This window comes from Raphanus sativus, chromosome 3 (genome assembly GCF_000801105.2).
Source record: "Raphanus sativus cultivar WK10039 chromosome 3, ASM80110v3, whole genome shotgun sequence".
NCBI lineage: Eukaryota > Viridiplantae > Streptophyta > Magnoliopsida > Brassicales > Brassicaceae > Raphanus > Raphanus sativus.
In genome coordinates this window covers 20,172,697-20,194,511 of record NC_079513.1, presented here as the reverse complement: position 1 = coordinate 20,194,511, position 21,815 = coordinate 20,172,697, and the positions used below count along the sequence as shown (strand labels likewise).

The 21,815-nt window shown below is 32.1% G+C and overlaps 4 protein-coding genes and 1 long non-coding RNA gene across 25 annotated transcripts; 1 reads left to right on the top strand and 4 right to left on the bottom strand.

Annotated features, from left to right (window-relative positions):
• Positions 1–4,598: 4,598 nt before the first annotated feature.
• Positions 4,599–7,993, bottom strand: LOC108846607 (cation/H(+) symporter 13). The gene is made up of 4 exons (XM_057005655.1): positions 7,736–7,993; positions 6,642–7,646; positions 5,927–6,322; positions 4,599–5,574 (listed from the first exon to the last, which is right to left on the bottom strand). Exons 1-4 carry the CDS (start codon positions 7,991–7,993, stop codon positions 4,741–4,743), a joined length of 2,493 nt encoding a protein of 830 aa, XP_056861635.1. The 3' UTR covers positions 4,599–4,740.
• Positions 7,994–8,534: 541 nt separating this feature from the next.
• On the bottom strand, positions 8,535–10,540 carry LOC130509584 (probable WRKY transcription factor 25). Of its 2 annotated transcripts, XM_057005733.1 has the most exons (5): positions 10,167–10,540; positions 9,851–9,967; positions 9,237–9,769; positions 8,995–9,156; positions 8,535–8,907 (listed from the first exon to the last, which is right to left on the bottom strand). In XM_057005733.1, exons 1-5 carry the CDS (start codon positions 10,374–10,376, stop codon positions 8,769–8,771), a joined length of 1,161 nt encoding a protein of 386 aa, XP_056861713.1. In that variant the 5' UTR covers positions 10,377–10,540; the 3' UTR covers positions 8,535–8,768. The 2 variants fall into 2 exon arrangements, with proteins under 2 accessions (XP_056861713.1, XP_056861714.1); XM_057005734.1 differs by lacking the exon at positions 9,851–9,967.
• A 1,355-nt stretch (positions 10,541–11,895) lies between these two features.
• LOC108847729 (isochorismate synthase 2, chloroplastic) lies at positions 11,896–14,788 on the bottom strand. 12 transcript variants are annotated; one of them, XR_008943346.1, is made up of 8 exons: positions 14,206–14,764; positions 14,015–14,131; positions 13,868–13,914; positions 13,681–13,799; positions 13,390–13,508; positions 13,053–13,173; positions 12,519–12,650; positions 11,896–12,410 (listed from the first exon to the last, which is right to left on the bottom strand). XR_008943346.1 is itself a non-coding variant. In XM_018621053.2 (4 exons), the coding sequence occupies exons 1-3, from the start codon at positions 14,613–14,615 to the stop codon at positions 14,108–14,110; spliced, it is 321 nt and encodes a 106-aa protein (XP_018476555.1). In that variant the 5' UTR covers positions 14,616–14,788; the 3' UTR covers positions 13,679–13,799; positions 13,868–14,107. The 12 variants fall into 12 exon arrangements, 1 of the variants encoding a protein (XP_018476555.1); XR_001948988.2 differs by having other exon boundaries at positions 13,868–14,131; positions 14,206–14,323; positions 14,457–14,764; XR_001948986.2 differs by having other exon boundaries at positions 13,868–14,323; positions 14,437–14,765.
• Positions 14,789–16,671: 1,883 nt separating this feature from the next.
• LOC108844637 (protein LURP-one-related 7) lies at positions 16,672–17,946 on the bottom strand. The gene is made up of 3 exons (XM_018617921.2): positions 17,623–17,946; positions 17,269–17,481; positions 16,672–17,135 (listed from the first exon to the last, which is right to left on the bottom strand). The coding sequence occupies exons 1-3, from the start codon at positions 17,842–17,844 to the stop codon at positions 17,004–17,006; spliced, it is 567 nt and encodes a 188-aa protein (XP_018473423.1). The 5' UTR covers positions 17,845–17,946; the 3' UTR covers positions 16,672–17,003.
• Positions 17,947–18,881: 935 nt separating this feature from the next.
• Positions 18,882–21,815, top strand: LOC108844145 (uncharacterized). 9 transcript variants are annotated; one of them, XR_008943338.1, is made up of 6 exons: positions 18,891–19,129; positions 19,222–19,335; positions 19,531–19,585; positions 19,690–19,966; positions 20,053–20,145; positions 20,327–21,815. It is a non-coding gene; the product is annotated as an uncharacterized LOC108844145 (long non-coding RNA). The 9 variants fall into 9 exon arrangements; XR_008943339.1 differs by having other exon boundaries at positions 18,882–19,129; positions 19,222–19,838; positions 19,909–19,966; XR_008943337.1 differs by having other exon boundaries at positions 18,887–19,129; positions 19,222–19,585.

The window sequence follows — 21,815 nt, the reverse complement described above, 5'->3', positions numbered from 1 at the left end:
TTTTTTTTTTAAAGCTGAAAATTTTAAATATATGGTCCCAATGATACAAAATGTTCAATCATATGAAAGGCAAGAAAATTAAGACATTTACTGTATATCGACAACTTTAATAAAGGCCTCGATGGTTATAAGTGAAGCCGATTAAAAAAACGGAAAAATCGCATAAAAAACATTCAAAGTGTCACTTACTATCACTTTAAACCTTGAAGTTTTTTCACTAACACTTTTAACCTTCAAAGTGACATTTGTATCATAAAAAACCTCCAAAGCAAAAAGTTAACCGGTTCAGCAGATAATTTTCCAAAAATAATTATTTAATTAATAAAATAAATAAATAAAAATCCAAAAAATAAATAAAAATCAAACTTTTAATAAAATTTACGAAAATCAAAAAATCAAAAAATTAAATTAAAATTTTAGAAAATTAAATAAATATTTTTAAAATTAAATAATTTTCTAAAATATAAATAAAAATAAAAATAATTAAAAATTAATAATAAATAAGATTAAATTTAAATAGAAAAGAACAAAATAAAAAGTTTACAATTAAAAAAAATAGAAAATAGAAAATTCAAAATTCACTAGTGACGATGATGGTTTCTCACATAACCATTAATAATGACAATAATTGCCATATCTCCAATGATAGTTCCCAACATCATCGTTGAAAATGACAAAAAAAAACTTTTTCAAACTTTTGAATTTTCATTTTTTGGAATATATGAATTTTTTATTTTTCTGTTTTTTTAATTTGATGTCATTTATTTTAAATTTTAATTTTCTAAATATTAATTAATTTTCTGATTTGTTTCTAATTTATGAGTTTTTATTAAATTTTACGACTTTTGTTTAATTTTCTGATTTTTATTTAATTTTTGATTATTTAACTAATTAAATAATATTACTAATTAAATAATTTTTAAATAATATTATTAAATATGTAAAAAAAAATAATAAAATTAAACAAAAATCGTAAAAATTAATAAAAAACTCATAAATTAAATGAAAATCAGAAACCATCATTGTCACTAGTGATATATTTGAAATTGTTATTGTCTACGATGATATGATATATTTCTAAAAAATATATTATAATTAAAAAAAATATTTTGAATTTTCTATTTTTTTTTAAATTGAACTTTTTATTTATATCTTCTCTATTTAATTTTAATCTTATTTATTATTAAAATTTTAGTTATTTTTATTTTGTTAAAATTTAGAAAATTATTTAATTTTATAAAATTTTAATTTAATTTTTTATTATGTTTTCATTTTTGTGAATTTTATTAAAAGTTTCGATTTTTATTTATTATTGAATTTATTTATTTTGTTTATTTTATCAATTAAATAATTATTTTGAAAAATTACCTGCTGAACAGGTCAACTTTTTACTTTTGAAATTTTTTATGATACAAATGTCACTTTGAAGGTTAAAAGTGTTAGTGAAAAAACTTCAAAGTTTAAAGTGCTAGTAAGTGACACTTTGAGGGTTTTTATGCGATTTTCTCTTAAGAAAACTAATGTTAGTAACTTACTTTTAGATTTTGTGCACCCTTTCTGTTAGTGCTTTTGGCAAAAGAAATTGAAAAACTTAATCGATAGGGTTATTCATGGACAAAACCCAATGAAATGTTTAACTTGATCTTTAAATTTTATAGAAATAATAAAAACAATGTATTATGACTTTTTTTAATCCAAAAGTATGAAGCAGATCGAAACCCGATTAATTTTTTTGGAGATTTGTCCACGGTGCCAAACAGATCTAATTATTCGCAATAAAAAAATATATATCCATGTTTTCTAACCACATAAGCAAATATATCTGAAATAATATATTTTGAATTCGAAGTATTTAGCATCCTTCTAAACCTATCTTACCATTTCTACCACTGGATTATGCTTGTATAGAGAGCTAATTGAATCAAAGATTTGAGAGAAATCAAGATTTATGTAAATCTACGAAAATATAGATTTAAGAAAATCTTTAAAAGAAAAGATTTGTTACAAGTTTTAAGATTTTTCAAATAAATTTTGGAATTTTTAAAAAATATTTTAAATTTTAATATTTATTTAAAATCATATTTTATTTTTAAGTTACAATAATTTGATATTTTAATCATTATATGAAATATATAAAATATACAGTTTTTTTAAAATGACTTTTAAATGACTTTTTATTTTATTTTCATTTCAAATAGTTTGATTTCTTTTTAAAAATGTGAAGTAATTAAAAAAAGAGTTTCAAACATCATCATAGGAGCTGGTATATAGATTCATTGTTTTCACTATAAAATATAGTCCAAACTTCATCAAATTCTATTTGATAAATTTTATTGACAAAATCTATATTTTCCAGTAAGCTGGAATTTGAGAGAATTTACATGAATGACAAATCTAATATTTAGATTTCAAATATAATTTATAAATGTTAGATTCAATAAGAGGATATTTGGAAAAAAAAATCATCTCAAATTTTTGATCCAACAAAACTCCGTAGTTTAATTTATTACAATTTATCTTAAAATATGTAAAGCTTCTTAAATCTCAAGATATGTCTGTTAAATAAATAATGTATTTTGTTTCTCAGAGACTCATGATTCCCATTAATCATATTCTAAAAATCCAAAATAGCCTACAATGCAAAAAGGAAAGAAACAAGTCATAGAGAAAAAGGAAAAATGAAAGAATCCAAAAAGGAACGAAACAAAAATAAAAATAAAAAAAAAAGCTAGCCAGGCATCTGGTTCGGCGGCCTTCACATGGATTCCTAATTTCTCTTCTTTTTAGGGTATATTTCCAACTATATTCTATTTCTGAAATAAATTATGAAATAAAAAATGTTCTAACCCAACTATATATTTTACTTTGTGATAGAGTTTAAATGGAGTAAACTATTTTTTATTTATTCGTTATTTCATAATGGAATTGGTTTGAAGAAATTTTATTCAATTTCTCTTTTATTTTATTTTGGAGAAAAAATAAAAATTTATATTGGAAATTCTTATACCATGTATTACAACAAGGATGCTGAAAATTTTACCAAACTGTTGAATGGTTCCAATGTAAATTTTGAAAAGTCATTAATGTTACATGGATTATTTTTAGTTAAATTTTTTCAATGTGTTGAAATTTTAAAGCTGGGCCATGTTTTAATATCACAAGACTAGTGATTCTTGAAATTGTACATATTTTTCATCCACCCTAAATAAATTTATTTATTTAATTATTTAATTTATATCGAACTTATCATTTTTATGTTTTATAAATAGAGACTTGTTTTATTGGATTTGGATATATAAATACTTTTATATTGGATGACAAAAAATATTTTATATTATAACTTTTATTTTATTTTCTAATATTATTTTTATATTTTAGATAATTTTGTGTAAGATAAAATCTAAATAATTATAACATAAAATTTAAATATTATAAATATTAAATAAAGTTAGATAAATACAGTGTTGGATTTTTTTATAAAAAAATATTGTAAATATATAAAAGTTAGATGTATTATAAATGATTATGTGGAGGTCAAAGAGAATGATATGAAAAATAATGCATTTTCTCAGAAAAAATTATGTGAAATGGTAAAAATGAAAAATTGGATGTTGAAAAAGTTTAACCAATGTACATATTCTTATAGTAATTTCAGTGGTAGTATATTACCATGAAGTTCTGAGAATATTACATATATAAGTAAACTATAATTCTTGAAAACCCAACCAATAATATCTGAATTAGATATTATTGGATGGATTTTTCAAGAATTTTAGTATACTCTTAATTAAATAATATTTAATATATATTGAGACATAAATATATAACTTAAGAACTCTATGATAAAATACAATCATTGGAGCTCCATGGTAAAATACTACTATTGGAGTTGTTCTTATGTCTACCTTTTTTTTTCTTTTTTTTTGAAACACTCCTTTTTTTCTTTCTCAGACATCGATTTTCAAAAGTAAAGTTCAATACTATTCTTTGATAAAAAAAAAAGTTCAATACTATTCTTGTTTTTTCTTTAATGTCTGGCACCCTTTTCACAGACAAATTGCTAGTTTTGTTTAATATTCCACCTGTTTCAAAATAATATATGTTTTAGAATTTTTAATTTTTTTTAATAAAACATATTAAAATTTATAAATAAATTCATAATATTCTGTAATTTTATATTCTTATATTTTTAAATCAATAAAATTTTACAAAATAGAATTAATGTTTTTGAACTTTACAATTTTTCATTTTTAATTGAAAAAATTGCATTGAAAATAAAAAATATATATTTCTTTAAAACATAATTTTCCTTTAGAATATACATACGGAGAGAGTGTTAATTAAATTACTTCAATCCGCATGACATCATGCAACATAAATTTAATATTCATAAAATGAATGGCATGTAAAAAGAAGAATAAATATGCAGTATATACACTATATTTGAGGATCCATGACAAGCTATTTTCTAAGGAAATTATACATGCACGTCATTTACCAAATTATTTTTAGGGTTAAAAAGTTACTTCATTTTTTCTCTCTTATTAACATCAAACTAAAAAGTAAAGGAAAAAATCATCTACAAGTACCACACGACATGTCTTGTATCGTTATCCTCGGACGCAACTCAGGATTCCACATACATCACCTCTTATGTTTAAAAAAAAAGAAATATATCTATAGTTATGAACTTTTGATTAAAGAAATATTACTAAATCAAGATTTTAGACACTTGGTACTCTAATTTTTGCTGAGATCAATGGTAGTGAAACCTTCTTCAGCAGAGAAGCGTGGCTGTATTCGTGTATCTCCAACCTTTTGATGCTCGACAGGCAATTTATAACTATCGTCAATGGCCAGATCATCATCTCCTTGTTGCTGATGAACAACTAGTACCGAGAAATGAAAATCCGGAGACGTCAACATATCTCCAATCACACCTAACTCAGGGCACTCGCTCCAGTCAGTAAGTCCGTACAAAACCGCAGAGTCTAGGTCATGGTCTCGACCCACTAACACCATGTCATAAGCCTCTCCAAGTGAGCTAATCACTTGCGTTGTCTCCACGCCATCTTTCACTATCTCCTCTACGTAGTGGACTTTCCCTTTGTTCGCTGCATGGCTCTTGAAATCCTTTATTAGATTGTACTCGTCCATAGCGCTGTAGTCCTCGTCCTGAAGGGAGCTCTTGTGACGGAAATGTATCATTGTGACGGTGAGCTCGGGTTTTTCAGCCATCCTCATACATAACGCGAGCGCCTCCGCGTCGTCCCGGCCTCCGATGAAGAGCACCGCCACGTTCTGCCACGTATTGCTCATCAAGACGGAGCGACGTCCCTCGCATTCCCCTCTGTCAATGAATAATGCGACGGAACAAGGTGCCGCTTCAAGCACGTTGAGGTTTATGTTCCTGATGGCCCCGTGGACGTGTCCGACCGTCCCATCGATGGCGTACTGCTTGTGGAACGGAAGCACGATTAACGTCGCCTTCTTGTCGAGTCCGAGTGTGCATACGTCGTTGTTTATACTCGAGAAAGGCGCGGCTGCGGTGAAATGTTGGGCCATGAGAGTACTCTGTTGCATCATAAATTTAAGTTAAGTAAATGTGTTACTTCTAATTCAGCTATAAATATCATTTAGATTATATTTACTATGTATATCTTTTTAAAACCAAAAAGTATACATATTTTTTGTTTGTTAGTTGTAATTGTAAACGCCAAACGCAGATGAACCATCTCGTGTATATTTTCACTTTCAATTGTTTGATTGTATATATTCTTTTATTATATATATATATTCCAGATCATATACTAACCTTTAAGTATTACAAGCAATTAATTTGTTATTTGTTAATTGTAATTAAAATTATTCTTTTTATTTTGTTTTTCTTTAATTGCATACCAAAAAAAATATGTGTACTATTTACCTGATACTTTTGCTCAAAACGTTGGAATGCATTGACAATGTGTGTGGACTGAGCGGTGTTGGGATCAAGTTTGTTCATCTGGTGGTGCGGCGTGAGGACAGCATGAGCTCGGCCTTTAAGCTCGACAAGGTGCAACGTGAAGAATGATATCGGGTTAAACCTTGTCGGGTAAGTAGCTTCTAAAAGATTCACCATGGAAGGAACATTTTCAACACTGTAGATGCAAAGAAGAAGACGGAGCTGAAGGTTGCGTTCTCTCGTGTTGATGATCGTTCGTTTGCTTTTGCTTTTGTAACGTTTAGTTGGATCATAGAGGTACACCACGAGAAACCGCGAGATCCCGGTTACGATCAAAATCGTGATAATCATCAGATTAAAGCATTGTGTGTCAACAACCTGTAAACAGATATATTCTTACATTAAGATAAAAGAAATTTTAATTAGAGCATGAAATTAAACACTAATCACTGACTAATTCACTTTCCTGACACTAACCATCATATTATTTTATTCTAACCATCATATTATTTAACATCATTAGTTGTTATTCATTTAAACCACAATCTAACCAATAATAAAATAAACAATATAATATACATGGTTACATATTTAATAAAATTGTGATTAAAATGTTGAATACGTCATGCTAGTTGGAACAAAATAATTTTTCTAAAATGTCAAGAATTAGAAATGAAAGGAGTATTTTATTTGTTACCTGAGCGTCTTTCCACACAACAGTAGTGTAGACTTCAATGATACCTTGGCAACACATCAAGAAACCCAAACAAAGCGCGTCTCCAATCGGCGTTTTGCAGTAAGCAGACGCAGCTGCTGTTCCAAGGAACTTGCAGCCATAGGTGACCAAGAGAATGACTTCAATCATTACCACATGGTTCTCATGGCTCTCTGTGATCTCAAAGAAGTTAGTCTGCAACCCACTAATGGCGATGAAACACGGGAGCAGCATACTCGAGGCGATCATATCTAGTTTCATAGCAAGCTCTGTGCCCAAAGGCGGACCGTCAGGGAGCGAAACGCCAAGCCAAAACGCTCCAAACGCAGCGTGGACGCCAAAGACCTCCGAGCCAATGCTAGCCATGGACAAAATCAAGAGGATTGGGTAAAACGGGACAAGGTCTTTGTTATTCAACGATTTGCTTTTCTTCTCGGTGAGCCATATGATGACAGGTCTAAAGATGAAAGCAATCGACAAAAGAAGACATGAGATCATGACAATCCCCCAAACTCCGTTCATGGTTCGCTCTCGCGTGTAGAGATTAAACGCTAGAGCCACCAAGCAGCCACAAGCTTCGCAGACTATTGAGCAGTTGGTGGCTAACCGGCCTAGCTCCGAGTTGAGAATGTTGAGTTCCTCTAAGACGGTGGTTGTAACCGGGAATGATGTCATCGAGCTCAAGGAGATCACTGTGGCTGCGCAGTGAACAACCTCTTTGGGAAGTCCTAGAGTACTGTTAATGAAGAAAACCGTGAGGCTTCCGAAGGAGAAAGGGAAGGCGTACGAGGCAGCACCGATTAAGATTGCTTTAGAACCGGCTTTTTTGATAATAGTCCAATCGATTTTGAGTCCAAGAATGAAAAGATGGATGATGAAACCAACGTTTGAAATTGTTTGTAATATGATCTTGCCTCCAGGAGGAAGGAACGTATCTAAGTAAGCAACGTTACGTCCTAAGAAAGATGGTCCTAGTACAACACCAGCCTATCCATGCACAAGAACGTTTTAATTAAAAAAAAACAAACAAATCAATTAAAGACGTTTAAAAATGCTAATATCATAAATGGTATTACCAAGACTTGAGCAGAGATCATTCCTTGTTTTAAAGGTTTGAGGATACCGAATATGATCCTAGAGGTGATTATGATGACTGACATTTGAAGCATGAGAAGAGGCACTGCGTATTGGAGAGGGTCACTGTTCATGAAAAGTCCCTTTGAGGTCAACATGTTTTCCTTCTGGCATACAAGCTGCTCCATCATGAATGGACCGTGCACTGCGCCAAATTGCGATGAGTTTAACTCTGCACTACCTAACCTCGACAAATCCATGGTCTTATCTTATCTGTATACAAGAATGCAAGAAGATAGAAAGAAAGAGTTTATAAAAAAAAAGATAGCAAAGAAAGAGAGTAGGCGTGGGGGTTGGACTATGAAGGTTATGTTTTCATTTTTTTAGGAGAAAATGTAATGGAGAATGCTTTAAGAATGAGAGTGGAATGTGGATGTAAGGAGATGGAGAAGAAAACAGAGGACTCTGTTTTTTACTTGACTTTGTGAGGTCAAAGAAAGAAGATACAGAGAAAAAGAGAGAGGAGAAGAGAAGAAAGATGATCCTGTCTTTGTAGTTTCTATTTATTGTTTCTTTCTATTTTTTTGTTTGGTTAAAGTTCCTTGCGCATACTCGCCACCGTTCTAAATTTGTGGTCTTGGTTTCACTTTTAAATTCCAATAAAATTTTATGGATTTAGAATTTTAATTAAAAAAAATGGGGTGGAAACAATCAATACACAATCTGAAATAACATCTAAAATGGATTACATACCATTATCATTGCTTATCAATCTTGAATGTAAAATGTACTCAAAACACAAGATATTAAAATGAGTATTTGTCACATACATAAATAGAGTTAGATTCTCTAAGGCCAAGAAATATTTAAAAAAACTACTAATCACCACTCTGTACAAGACAAAGTACTGACTGTACTACAAACAAATAAACAAACTGTAGTGAGCACAAAAGACAACCATAGTAAGAGTTTTATTTTCCTTCCAAATCCTAAAATGATATTACTAGTGATTAAGTCCCAAGAATGTTTTTGTTTTCATGAGCGGCGTAGTGCAGTTGGGATATCATGATTGTGTCTTCCTTCATAGGTAGTGAGAACCGCTCTTTCGTCTTCTGCAGATCTTTCTACTTGCTTCCTCACTCCACAACCTTGGTATGTGCACTTGTAGTAGCTCCTGTTATAACAAAACAAAAAGAGTATCAGAAACATGAATACATCTTAAAAAAGATTTGATAAAAATTGAGTTAAAGATTTGTATAACCTTGGATTAGTATTCCCCTTGACAACTTTTTGACCATACTTTCTCCATCTAAAGCCATCTACAAGAACATCAATGTCACTTATTGTTTGAACAACAACTTTTGGTTCTTTCACTCCTCTGCTTACTTCCACAGACATTCCTTCATCTTCACCTTCTCTTTTCCTGTTCCACAAAAACTAAAAAATGTCATTTTCTTTCTTTCTTATAAATATTTTGCTTCCACTATTAAAAATAGTACTTACAGTCTCTGAATAACAGGTTGTTCCTCCTCTTCATCTATCTCACCATATTCAGATTTAAAGCCTTTTCGCTCAAGATCACTGTAGTCAAACGAGATGGACGAGTTCTCTGAATGATCATGTGTTTCACTGACAACAGAAGAAGGATTAAACATTCTTCTCCCATGAGCCAACGATGATGATGATGATGATATTGATGTTGATCCTGATGGTCTCTTGGTGAACTCAGGCTTAGGATGGTTATGACCTCCTTTGTAGATGATCTCAGTGATCTGTCCATCAGAAGCAGTCTCAACAATCTTCTTGGAAACACAATTGGGATACGTACACTTGAAGTAACTCCTAGGGTTTTCGCTCTTCTTCACTTGTTTCTGGCCGTATTTTCTCCAACCATAACCATCATTGGAGTTCCTACTCACCATGTAAGATGGTACCTTAACCTGGCGATCTGATCCCAAACTGTGTGCTGAAAACTCACGAGAGACCGGATCCTTCTTCTTGGGGAGATCTTGAACAACATATGTTTCTTGCAAAGCCTGTTAAGAAAAAAAGGAAACAAGTTTGATTCAGTAACAACAAAGTGTAGATGTCTCAGAAACGCTTAGGGAAACACATACAGAAGAAGCGTTTGACGTTTGCGTTTGCGATTGTAGCTGCCAGGGAATATCTGAGTGATTGTTTATTCCATTGAAGCCTTGAAATGGAAACGCTCCTGTTGTAGGAGATATTAAACTCTGTAAGCAAACAAAAGGCCAGAGAAAAATTTGGATTAGTTAGTTTTTTTTTTTTTTTGAAGTAACAAGACATAATCATCTAGTGTTTAAAAAAAAAAAAAAAAGACAGAACATAACTAAGACCAAAGAGGTTTGTATTTGTTTTCTTTACAGTTTTGTAATAAATAGATGAAATTGTTAATAAAAATGGAAGCATTACATGAGAGGAGCTGAGAAGAAGAGGAGAGTCAGGTAAATCGGAGAAGGCGAAAGATTGAGAAATGGGAAGAGGAGGAGGCTGAGCCGTCTTGAACTTGGGTAAACCCAACCCGGTTATCTCCGGGTAAAACCCACCAAGAAAGTCTTCGTCTTCTTCGTGGAAGTCAACGCCTGAAGAAGCAAGGAGGTCTGTGAAGGAAGTAGACGACATGGCCTTGATAAAAAGAGACAACTTTCAAGCTCTGAAGAACAAAAGGATTTGCCACAAAAAAAAGAAAGGAAAAGACAAAACAAGCCTTTGTTTCAGAGAAATGATCTAAGAGAAGACGACGATGGTGGCGTATTGAGCAAGGATATTCTCTTTCATATTTTGTCTTTTCTGCTTGGCTTAAAATATCATTTTTAATATAACTAGAGTCTTTGTCCGCGCTACGCGCGGAAAATGCGTATAATATATTTGCTTTTAGGTGAAAATCTTCGAAAACTAATAGAAAATGTAATTGTTAAGTTTAATAATTATTTGATCTGATGTTGTATCTGAAACTGATGAGTTTGAAGTATATTTGTTTGTGAAATATAATATGGAGGGCTATCTCAAGATATTTATATACCCTGTTCAAAAAATACTAACGATATATTTAAGAATATAATGAAATATTTTTTAAAATTAATAGTTCTATTTATATATTTAACGTTTCTTTAAAAATTATAAACAATGAATTAGTTAGTACTATATCTATTTGAAAAAATCTTTATTTTTATTTTATTTTAACACGTGAACAATGCTCAATCGCTCCTCTACGTGCGGATAATTTGTTTGAATTTTTGGAGAATGAATATCATGAATTTGTAGATTAAAATTAAAAGTAAGGAATCAGTTCTATGTTTTTTTAGATACACAAATCACTGTTTTCTAAGTAATATATAATCTTTTGGGATTAGCTATGTAAGGAATAAGTCCTATGCTTTTTTAGATACACAAATCACTGTTTTACCGATAATATATAATCTTTTGGGATTAGCTATGAACTATTTTTTTTGTCACGAAGCTATGAACTACTTAAAAACTGATATATTACTATTTGTGAAATGATTTTTCATATTCGGATTTTCACGTTAAACTTTTAACGTGGTTAATATTACACTTAATAAAAAAAGTATATAAATTATTATATAATTAAAAATGAATATCATACCAGTAATATTATATTTATTTGTTATATTAGATAATTGATTATAATTGGTAAAATAGATTTTCAAAACATATTTTAGAAAAGTAAGATAATTCTTATATATATATATTGTATTATTATTTGAAAATACTATTTTCTATTATAAATTTGTTTAGAATTAAGATATAAAACATTTTTAATTAAATACAGTCAAACGAAAATATTTGTATAATATATGTTGTAAGATATTTAAATATGTAAGTGTTTTTAAAATTTCAACACAATAATAGAATATATATATATATAGTTAGATAAAAACTTTATCTTTTTTGTCAACTAAATATTTTTGTCATATATAAATAATTTGATGTTTAATTTAATTTTTTAAGAATATAAATAATAAATATTTTTAAAATAGGTATTTGTAAGAAAAACAATTATGTCTAGATATCAATAAATACAAAGAAATAGCAGCTCAGTATATTTATAAAATCATTTGCTAGATGTCTTTAAATTATTTGTAAGAGTCTATATATATATTTAATAAAGGTTTAAAAATCATTTTAAGAGTTTTAAAAATTTATAAAGAAATTTAAAATGTATGTGGAACATGTTTATAATTATATAAATGTACATTTTTAATAATTTATAAATCATATAAAATTTGTAGATAAATAAACTCATCTGCTTGCAAATTGAAAAGATAAGTTGTACTCCTATGCATGAGTGCAATCTATAAAATGAGTGGTTAATGCTCTATTACTCAAGTTTAGCACGTTTTCCTCTGTGCTTCGTCACAATTACGTGTGCTGGCGTTTTCTTCAACATCTAGATCTCCAGTCTCTGGAGTATGCCCTAATCACTTGCAGGAAATAGAGGCACTTCAGAACTGGTGGCAAGTGGGATTCCAACTGGGGATGTCAAAGGTTGCAGGACTGAAGGAGAGACAACCTTCGTAACTGTTATACCTGAAACCTTCGTAACTGTTATAGCCCGAGTCCTTCCTTCTAAGTTGTATTCACATGTACCTAGCTCGTCTCTGGTAGAATCTTGACGTTTTCTTGAATACAAAGCTATAAAAGATACAGAGAAAACAATTAAAAGGCGATATATACATATGAATGGGAGTGAGAGTGTAGAAACCTAAGACAAATAAAGGAAACAAAGTGAAAAATTGGAACCTGTATTCATCACTGGATCCGTATGCAAAGATGATATCAAGATACTCTTCCAAAACGGCAGAAGAACATGAATACATCAGATTGAGGGCTGCTTCATCATTAGGCTTCTCAAACTCATGAACCTGAGAAAATCTATAGTGGTTTAAGAAGGTAAGAAAAAGTGAAATTGAACATTCTCGACAAATAAAAATAAATAAAATCCTTATTCAAAGTTCAAGTTCCATGAACAATGTGAAGACACTGTCTTTAGACATTTTAAACCACTATAGATTTATTCAAAGTTCAAGTTCTACAAATGCAAGTACTTTTTCCAGTCATGCGTAAAGACACTGTCTTTAGACAATTTATTAGAAAAAACTAATGAAGCTACAAAAATGGAAGTAATTTTTTTTTGCAATCATGTTCAAAATCCATCAAAGACACTGTCTTTAGACATGAGTTCCCTCAGGAACAGAACCCAAAACCAATACTAATGTAAAAGCGGCAAGCCTTATCAGCATTGACATTCTATAGAATAAAAGGTGAGAACTTTACCTAGAAAAATCCGGACAACGATCAAGTTAGGAAACATAACTTCATCTTCAAGTTCGAACGACTTGACATACTCGTACTTGCTATTCGCCATACTTATCCACGTTTTAATCAGAAGAAAAGACTAAACCAAAGTAAACCATCTTAGTATGAGCTTTAAGAGGTTATTCAACAGTCCTTTAGAAAGTTTCAAATACAACGGAGAAAGCAAGTTCACTAACTAATCTAGTTAGCCCAGACATAAAGCAATCGTCTTTCACTTTATACTATGAAACCCACAAGCCAACAACACAAGATTAGTTAGTGAACTTAGAATATATGGATTTGCTTAAAATATTACCATGGTGCAGCCGCAGTTGCCAGTAACTCCTGCTCTGCATTCTGAACCTTTAGGTCGAGAACCACTGCTTGAGACTGTATCCAGGCTATTTCATTGTCCTCTGTCACTTTCTTTTTTCCCTACAGTCGTTTCAGGGTTAAACTCAGACTCAGTCAATAGCTTTAGCCACACACACAGAACAAAACAAAAGAAAAAAAAACAGTAATTAAAACAAATTCATTTATATCTTTTGAAACCAACAAAGATGAAAACTTAAACCAAAGATCAATATTAAAAAGGGAGAAGACTAACATTCACTTTCCCTCCGACATAGGGCTTTTGATTCGTCAATTTTCTGAATTTATTAGCCTCTCTCGTAGCTAGAATAAGTAACGTTCCGTAATGATTCTGCTGCTGCGTGCAAGCACAACCTGATTCCCAGAAACCAAAACCATCAGGTTCATGAAAGAAAGAAGACATGGTGTATTAATTAAGTTACCTTGCTTAGTGGTGAATCTTCTGCTTTAATAATCTCCAGAGCAGTATCTACAGAAGGGTGATAGTCTCCTTCATTAGGAACATGGTTCTTGCTAACAACAGAAACTCCTAGTGATTCTCTCCTTAATCTCACTATTACAGAAGAAACCTGAAGCATAGTCTCCTCAAGTGATTCAATGGCGTTTTGCAGCGTCCATGAGAGCTCATCCTCCCAAGCAACAGTTGCAGCCAGCTTTGAGTTTCACCCAAACTCAACAAACTCCACCTATGAATGAACCAATCAAACGCAGTCATAATAGTTACAAAACTTTCTTGAAAACGAAACGAAAACTCTCAGACCTGTGGCACTTTAGAGTAAAAGGCGCCAAACTGTTCCCACTCAACACCAACTTCTCCGTTGGGATCAAACCGAAGTCCACCATAGGCACGAATCAGAGGAGAGTTCAAAGACTTAAACCTTTTCAAGAAAACAGATCAAAGTGACTTAGAAAAAAAACATAAAAAACAAACTTTCATATAATTTTTGGTTCTAGAAAAAAAGAAAAAAAAACTGTGAATATTAAAGCAGACCCAAGTCCAGCAACACTGACAGGATTACGATCAGATGATGATCCATTCACACTCTCGCTAGCCAAGTCCTTGAGAAGCTCTGGACGGCCAGTGTCGCTGCGAGGGGAGAAGAAACTGCGAGGAAGAACATCATCCTGAGCATGAAGCCAGTCTAGAGGGAGAAAGCCAAAAGTACCCATTAATGGGATTAAAGAGGGATTAAAAAGAAGAGGAGTGGGGAAGGAATTGATTGCTCCTGGAACAGATTCGTAAACGGAGGAAAGAAGAAGATGAAGAAGAAACCAATCGACAGACTTTGCAAATTAGGATTTGTTTCTTCGCGGAAAAGGGAAAGTGACATAAGCAGTGAGATGGGTTCACGGGCTTGTACGGGCTATGTTTGACAAAGTCCAGACATGAATTATGATTGAAGCCCAGCAGAGTTAAATGACGGATCTGATGTGGACGAAAACTCTTTTCCTATTGGCCGATTTAATCTGCTGACGTGGACAGCTTCTCCATGGCTTATATTAGTCTTTTAGTATTGTATATTGATATTTATATAAATGGTTGACCAATGCTAATGAGATATCCTTGTTTGGTTGGGTCGTCTCCGATCATCAAGTGTGAAACCGCGTGTTAAGAGGTATCTTTCAATGATTAAGACAAGTAAACTTAACCAAACCGGAGTCCATAAATGAACCGTTGGTAATACACATCAAGAAGTCTCATCACATGTTACAGAAAGTCCTCATCCTCTTCACTTCTCTTTTTTTTTTTCATTTTTCTAAACGTGGGAAAAAAAGAAAAATCATGAATCAATTTTCATTTTTATAATTTTATAAAATTTCTGCACATATTCTTTATTTTTCAAATTTTTTACTAAAATTTATTTTTTACAGAATATTAAATTTTTTTATTACAGTGAAAATGTATCACTGATTAAAAAATCATTTATAGACAAATCGTTAGAAGTGAAATGTTATATTATCTAAGAATGCATATGTAACCTCTATAAATTAATAATGTTGGGATTTTGAAATTTTATTAATTTATAGAAATATTAATTTATCAAAAAAATTATTTAGATTTCTTATTTTAAGATATATTTATTCTAAAATAAACAAAAAATATATTTTATTTTAGTATATAGACATTAATTGTTATTTTTGAAATTTGAAATTCATATTAATTTAATTAGATTATATGGTGTATATAATATATATAGCATAGAACTTAAATTTGATTTTAGATATAATATTACTAAATCTCATCAAAAACATATTAAGTGTTAATAAAATATTAAGATAATTCCATTATGAATATAAAAGAAATAATATAATGCTAGGTTCTCATTTATATAAAATATGTATACATATAAATTACTAATTTATAATTTTAGTGGGACCATATATTCACATAAATTTTCTATAAAAACATTATCTTATTATTTTATCGATTTATATCAAATTTTGAATGCTCCAAACTGAAATCAAAAAATTTATTATTAATTTATCAAATATTAATTTATAGAGGTTCTATTGTATTTAAGAGAAATTGTATGTACATATATCAAACACAGTATAATTTAGTGACTACGCAAAAAAAAATATTCCACCATTTTTTTATAATCCGACTAGCGGTTAATGACCGTCAGAAAACTCGTATGCATCGAGAAAAACCATCTTTTTCACCATATTTTAATCAACAGTGGCTATAACTCGAATTTAGACGACAGAACTCACAACCATGATCCCAATAAATTCCACCATTTTCACAATATATATTTTTCTTTTTTATTTTTTTGTTATTTCTTCTATCTTCAATCTTATTTTCTAATAATAATATGTTTTTTAAATATATAATAAATATTTTTGAAATTTAATTAAAAATAATATTTTGTACGTATAATATTATGTGAAATATTATTTTATATATTTTTTACATTTCTTCAATAATTATATATTTTCGTTAAAAATTCTATTGTAACTCTATACTATTTTTATCAGTATCAGATTCTAAAAACTTAACATATATCACAAAGCTTTTTTCGCCTCCTTCACATCGTTGGTTTGTTCATTTGGTTATATGTCCGTAGGGCGGGTTGAACGCTATTCATCCGTCACTAGGACCATAATAAAATATTCTTGATTACAAAATGATTATCAAAATATATTTAGTTTTGTGTTTATTATTATTAGTTAATGAATTTATTAGGATAATAATTGTTACATTAGAGCGTTAAGACAACCAGAGTCAGAATCAGGTACTTAACTCAAAACCTATGAAAATATTCGTAGACAAATCAAATCTCGTAATCATACACACGACTAAAAGTTTTCTTATATCCACCCCTGTTACCAGAATTTCTAGTCATATATGTTTCAAAGGAGAAAGAAGAAACTAAAATGTCAAAGGGCTGACAATAGAATCGATAAAGTGCAAAGCTCCTCGTATTCACATTTTCACTTCAGAGCCGATTGAATCAAAAGGCATTGAGAATGCAATGTACCACTTAATAAGATCAATGCCTTTTTGTCACATTTTCCCTTTACAATGAGAAGCCAAGTTTGAAGATTTATTTGAACTCAATTTCTGCCTTGAAGAAACACAGCGACCATAGCGACAACTAGAGAACGATCAATGGATCCTGGAAATATAGTTAGCCGGAACTTGCTTCTCCCTACGTAAATCTGCCTCAGCTTGTACATCAAACTCGTCTGCCACCAAAATCAAAAAAAAAACCTAGACCGTGAAGCTCAATGCTTTACCATAGCTACATCTCACATAGTCCATTAGCAAGCATAATCCAAAAACTATATATAACGCACACTTGCAATTAGTTATATATACCTGTGCAACGATGGAGTCTTGACTGTAAATGGTACATGATTTCTGAAAGGGGCAACCTTTGATGACAAGATTCTCCTGCTGCGGCGACGAAGATTCTCCTGCAAAAGAGACATCTAACTCTGTCTTGCTGAATTTGTTGGATGTCCGCTTAACCGTTAGGACTAACTCCTTACTCTTTCCGACATCTCCTTTGTGTATTTCCCACATTCCATTCTACATTCCAAAACACAAAAAGGTCTTATCTATATGTTCATATTAGTCACATGACTAAGTTTCCGACCAAACTGAGACTCGGATCTTAAACTGTTTTTAAGTAACGATAAGATCGGAGGGGGGGGGGGGGGGAGTGCTTACGTGGAGACGGGAGATGGAGAAAAGGGGAACTCCGGAGGAATCAAGGAGGAATTTGAGGGAGGAAGAAGATTTGCAGAGGACGAAGAGGAGGTGATCGGAGGAATCGGCAAAGCCTAGATCTCCGGGAGAGAGGAGACCGGGAAGCTTTTTGGAGGCGAAGAGATCGACTGGTATACGCTCCGGGTCGGGATGATAGGGAGTTTCTAAATCGTCCTCCGCCATTTACATAAGTCTCTAATTCTAAAAGAGTCAGAAGCGGAAGGGGTACAAAGAGGACGAAGACGACCGAGTAAAAGGCTGCGTGTCTTCAACGCTAAATTGTTTTTTTTTTTTGGTCGTCAACACGCCAGATTGTCGTTGAAAAGCATCAAAAAAAAGTTCTGGTAAATTCTGCTACTTGCTGAATTTTACTATTTAACTAGGTAATAATTCTTTTTTTCAACATAAATTTAATTCGGTTCCCCCTGGTTTTGGATTAGTGTTTGGTTCTCAAAAATTCTGCTGAAAATTCGAAACTGGGCTGCATGGGCCCATATAATTATTTATATGTGCAAATTTTGATGGAGCTAGAACTGATTTAATCTAAACGGAAATTGACATACAACAGCTAGAATTTGTTCACACAATTCACGGTTTCAAGCCGTTTCAAAATTATATAAGAAAGTATATCCTTTAATCTTTTAATCTTTACTATTATATAAGAAAGTTCAAAATTTTCTCTCTTACATAAAGATCTCGGAGATATAATTGCCTGGTTATAAGACATAAGGATAAAGAATTTTTATACCAAAGCACCTATCCCATATCATGTTCTGGTGACAGCCGTGATAAGCTTCATGTCCACAGCCCTCTCTTATTCTCCATGCCAAAAGCAAAGCCCATGACGAAAGCCCAACTGATATATGTTAATGATCTTGGTCAACAATTAGAGTAGCTTTATAATGCTCTTTGATTTTTGGATTTTGGACTTGGTTTTTATATTTTTATATTATATGAATGAATTGCTGATTTGTTTGACAAATAAGTGAAGAGATGTTTTGCAGCCAAATATTATGAATGATGCTATTTATGATTCTTAAGAATAAAAATACTTCAGTTTTAATGTGGTTATAAGAAGAAAATAACATGGTAATAATCAATTAGCAAGTAAAATATCAAACCTATACTAAAAGGAGAATAATCTCCATAGCTAGGCTGTCCACGTCGACAGATAAAATCAGCCAATAGGAGTAGAGTTTGTGCCACGTCAGATCGACTTAAGTCTCTTCCTCTTTCTTGCCAATGTGTCGGTGTAAATTTCTTTCGCCGTTGAAGTCGATCGTGTCTGTTCGCCTTTTTCTGTCTCACTGTCATACCCTAATTGCAGTCTGTTTGTCTCCCTTTCTCACTTTTGTTCACTGTTCTATTTAAGTGAGGAATCAAAAACTCTCAGGTAATGAAAAAAACTAATCAGTTTATGTACATCCTCGAAATCTTATTACAAGGAGAAGATCGATGCTGCTTGGAGGTCAGTAACCCTTTCCATATTCTTTTTCATCAATCTATAGCTTTACATATGTATCATCGGAAGAGTAACTTACATCAGAAGAAAAATTACAGGGACAGGTTCAAAGGTGGGATCAGAAGAAAAATCAAAGTCCTGCCCATGACCCTCAGAGATCGGATCTTTCTACGCTGTTGCTCCTCCTAGAGCAGAACACTCGCGTTTCACCGGTCTCTGTTATATCCTTCTCTTTTGTTATTCTTCTCTAGATTTCTATTTTGTGTTTTGGTAGCGCTGATGACACACTTAAGCTCTCGATTGATAACAACGTTTCTTGGAATTTTGTGTAGACTTTGCAATTCTTCATACCGTTTTGTGATCGATCCTTCATTGTTTTCTTTTTCCTTGGTAAAATTATCTGCTAGGTGATGCTGAACCTACCCACTTGGTTAACGGTTGGATTATGCCCTACTAAACAAAGTAAGAAGGGAAATTGACAAGAAACATGATGCTTATTTGTTTCAGTCAATTTACCAGTGAAATATTTTTTTGATGCGTACTAATATTTTGAATTTTCTCTACAGATACTATAGTATGCTTTCAATAAAAAAAACAGTGAAATGGACCTATTGAAGAAGAAACATACAAAATAGATGTTGCAAAAATATTAGTGTGATCTAGGATGGCACAGAAAATAATGACATGATTCTTACGACTCATTCTCCCGACCATTGTATCTTCAATCACTTTGATTTCAATGTTTATATAAAGAAAGGCACTAAGAAAGAGATGTCCATGTGCAGGGACGAAGAGAACAACAATATATAGAGGTGATTGATTCTGAATTTACTTGTGGTCAAGGTGAGCCACTACCTCAGCCTCCTGGGATTGATGCTTTGGTAGCTTCAGTTGCTGCTTTGATTGATTGACTCCAAGTTCCTCTCCAGGTTTTGGTTCTTTCGTTGGTAATTGCCATGAGCGTCCAGAACGGAAATGACCTATCCAGATATCACCTTTAGAGAGAGAAGCACAATTTCTAAGTGAGTTCTTCTCTGCTAACACTATTTCTCACCTCAGATTGAATAACCAAAGGCTAAGGGTACTCTGTATGTAGTGGAGGTTCTCTAAATTTCTCTGGTGATCGAGTGTGATTAACATGCAATCCTTTACTCTTTCTGAGTTTTTTGAATCTTTTCTCTTTCTTCACATATATTGTATCAGATGAGTGGAAGGTGTAAGAGATTAGAAAGAGGATATGAGAAAGAGGCGGAATCACAACAGCCTAGGATATTTGTATAATGCTGAACGGGATGCAGAGATCGCTTGCTGATTGAAAGTCTTATTAAAGAACTTATTTGCCATCGATATTTCTATTTGATAATTTGTGTACTAATGCGGTTCTTATAAAGTGTTCCATATACATAGCTATAGATGTAACAAAGTAATAATGAATATTCTGTATATCAGGTTGGCTATGCACTTACAACACCTAGAGAACACGAGGACAACGGTCAATGAAAAGATCAGCGACGATCATATATGGAGAGGCTCCGACGAAATCTCCGACAGCAACCGGTACTTCGAACCCTTCAACGGTAAGAAATTCTCACACGTGTGTACAGCTCCAGTGAAATATGATCCAAACTGGATCACAACAACAACAACAAACAAAACTTCAAACAACATCGCTTACATAGTCACCGGAGCTCAGCTAGAAGTTAAGAAACACGGCTCAAAATCAGTTCTCCACCTCCGTCTCCGTTTCACCGGAGTCTCTGACCACAACGTCGTTCAAAAGGAATGGGTCCATGGACCAACGTAAAATACTGATTGAAAGGGTACGGTTGTTTTGTTTATTTCTGAATGAATATAACTTTTGTCTTTTTAGTATCCTTTTCCTTACCATGTTTCTGAAAAGATCGAGTTAGACGCTGTAAACAGTTGAATGTGAGAAATAGTGTCGGAGGAGAAGATAAGGATGTTCAGGAACATACACCTGGCTCTCAAAACTTCACGATAGAGAGCTCGAAGACAAAGCCAAAGAAGTACCAGAGATGAAAACATAGAGGCGTAAGAAGAAACTTAATACAGACGAGCTAAAGAGAATCACGAGGCTGAAGCTAGCAGAGGCAGACATGTTACAGCTTAAAGCTAACAAAGCATAATGGGAAGCTGAGAGATTGTAAGGATTGTTCTACGGAAACGGACAAGTACTATGAGGAGGAATGCGCAAGTAACTATCTGAAACAGAGGGTGACCACGGTGAGGCAGAGAAACAGTATATGTTTGAGAATATTAAGATGAAGGAAAATTCAAGGAGCTCATCACAAAGCAAAGATGGTGGAGGAGGGTCACCTGTATATGTTTGAGAATATTAAGAGGGTCACCTGTATATGATGTACTCAAAGTTCCGCAATCTACTTCATGGTAACAATCTCTCGCCTAAGATAGATCTCTTAACCGGAGTGTATGTAGCAATGTGGAATCTTTCTCCGGCCAAGAAGCTTTGCTTAGTTTGGAGAATTATGGTTTGGTTTATATGATATATCAAGTTTTGGGTGGTGAGTTTTCACTTAAAGGTTTTTCTAATATATATATATATATATATATATTTGGTTTACCTGTTTTAGAAAACAATAGTATTTTGGTCAATTTTTGGATTCAATTTATTCATGTGAAAATACATATTTTCTATGATTGATTACAAATA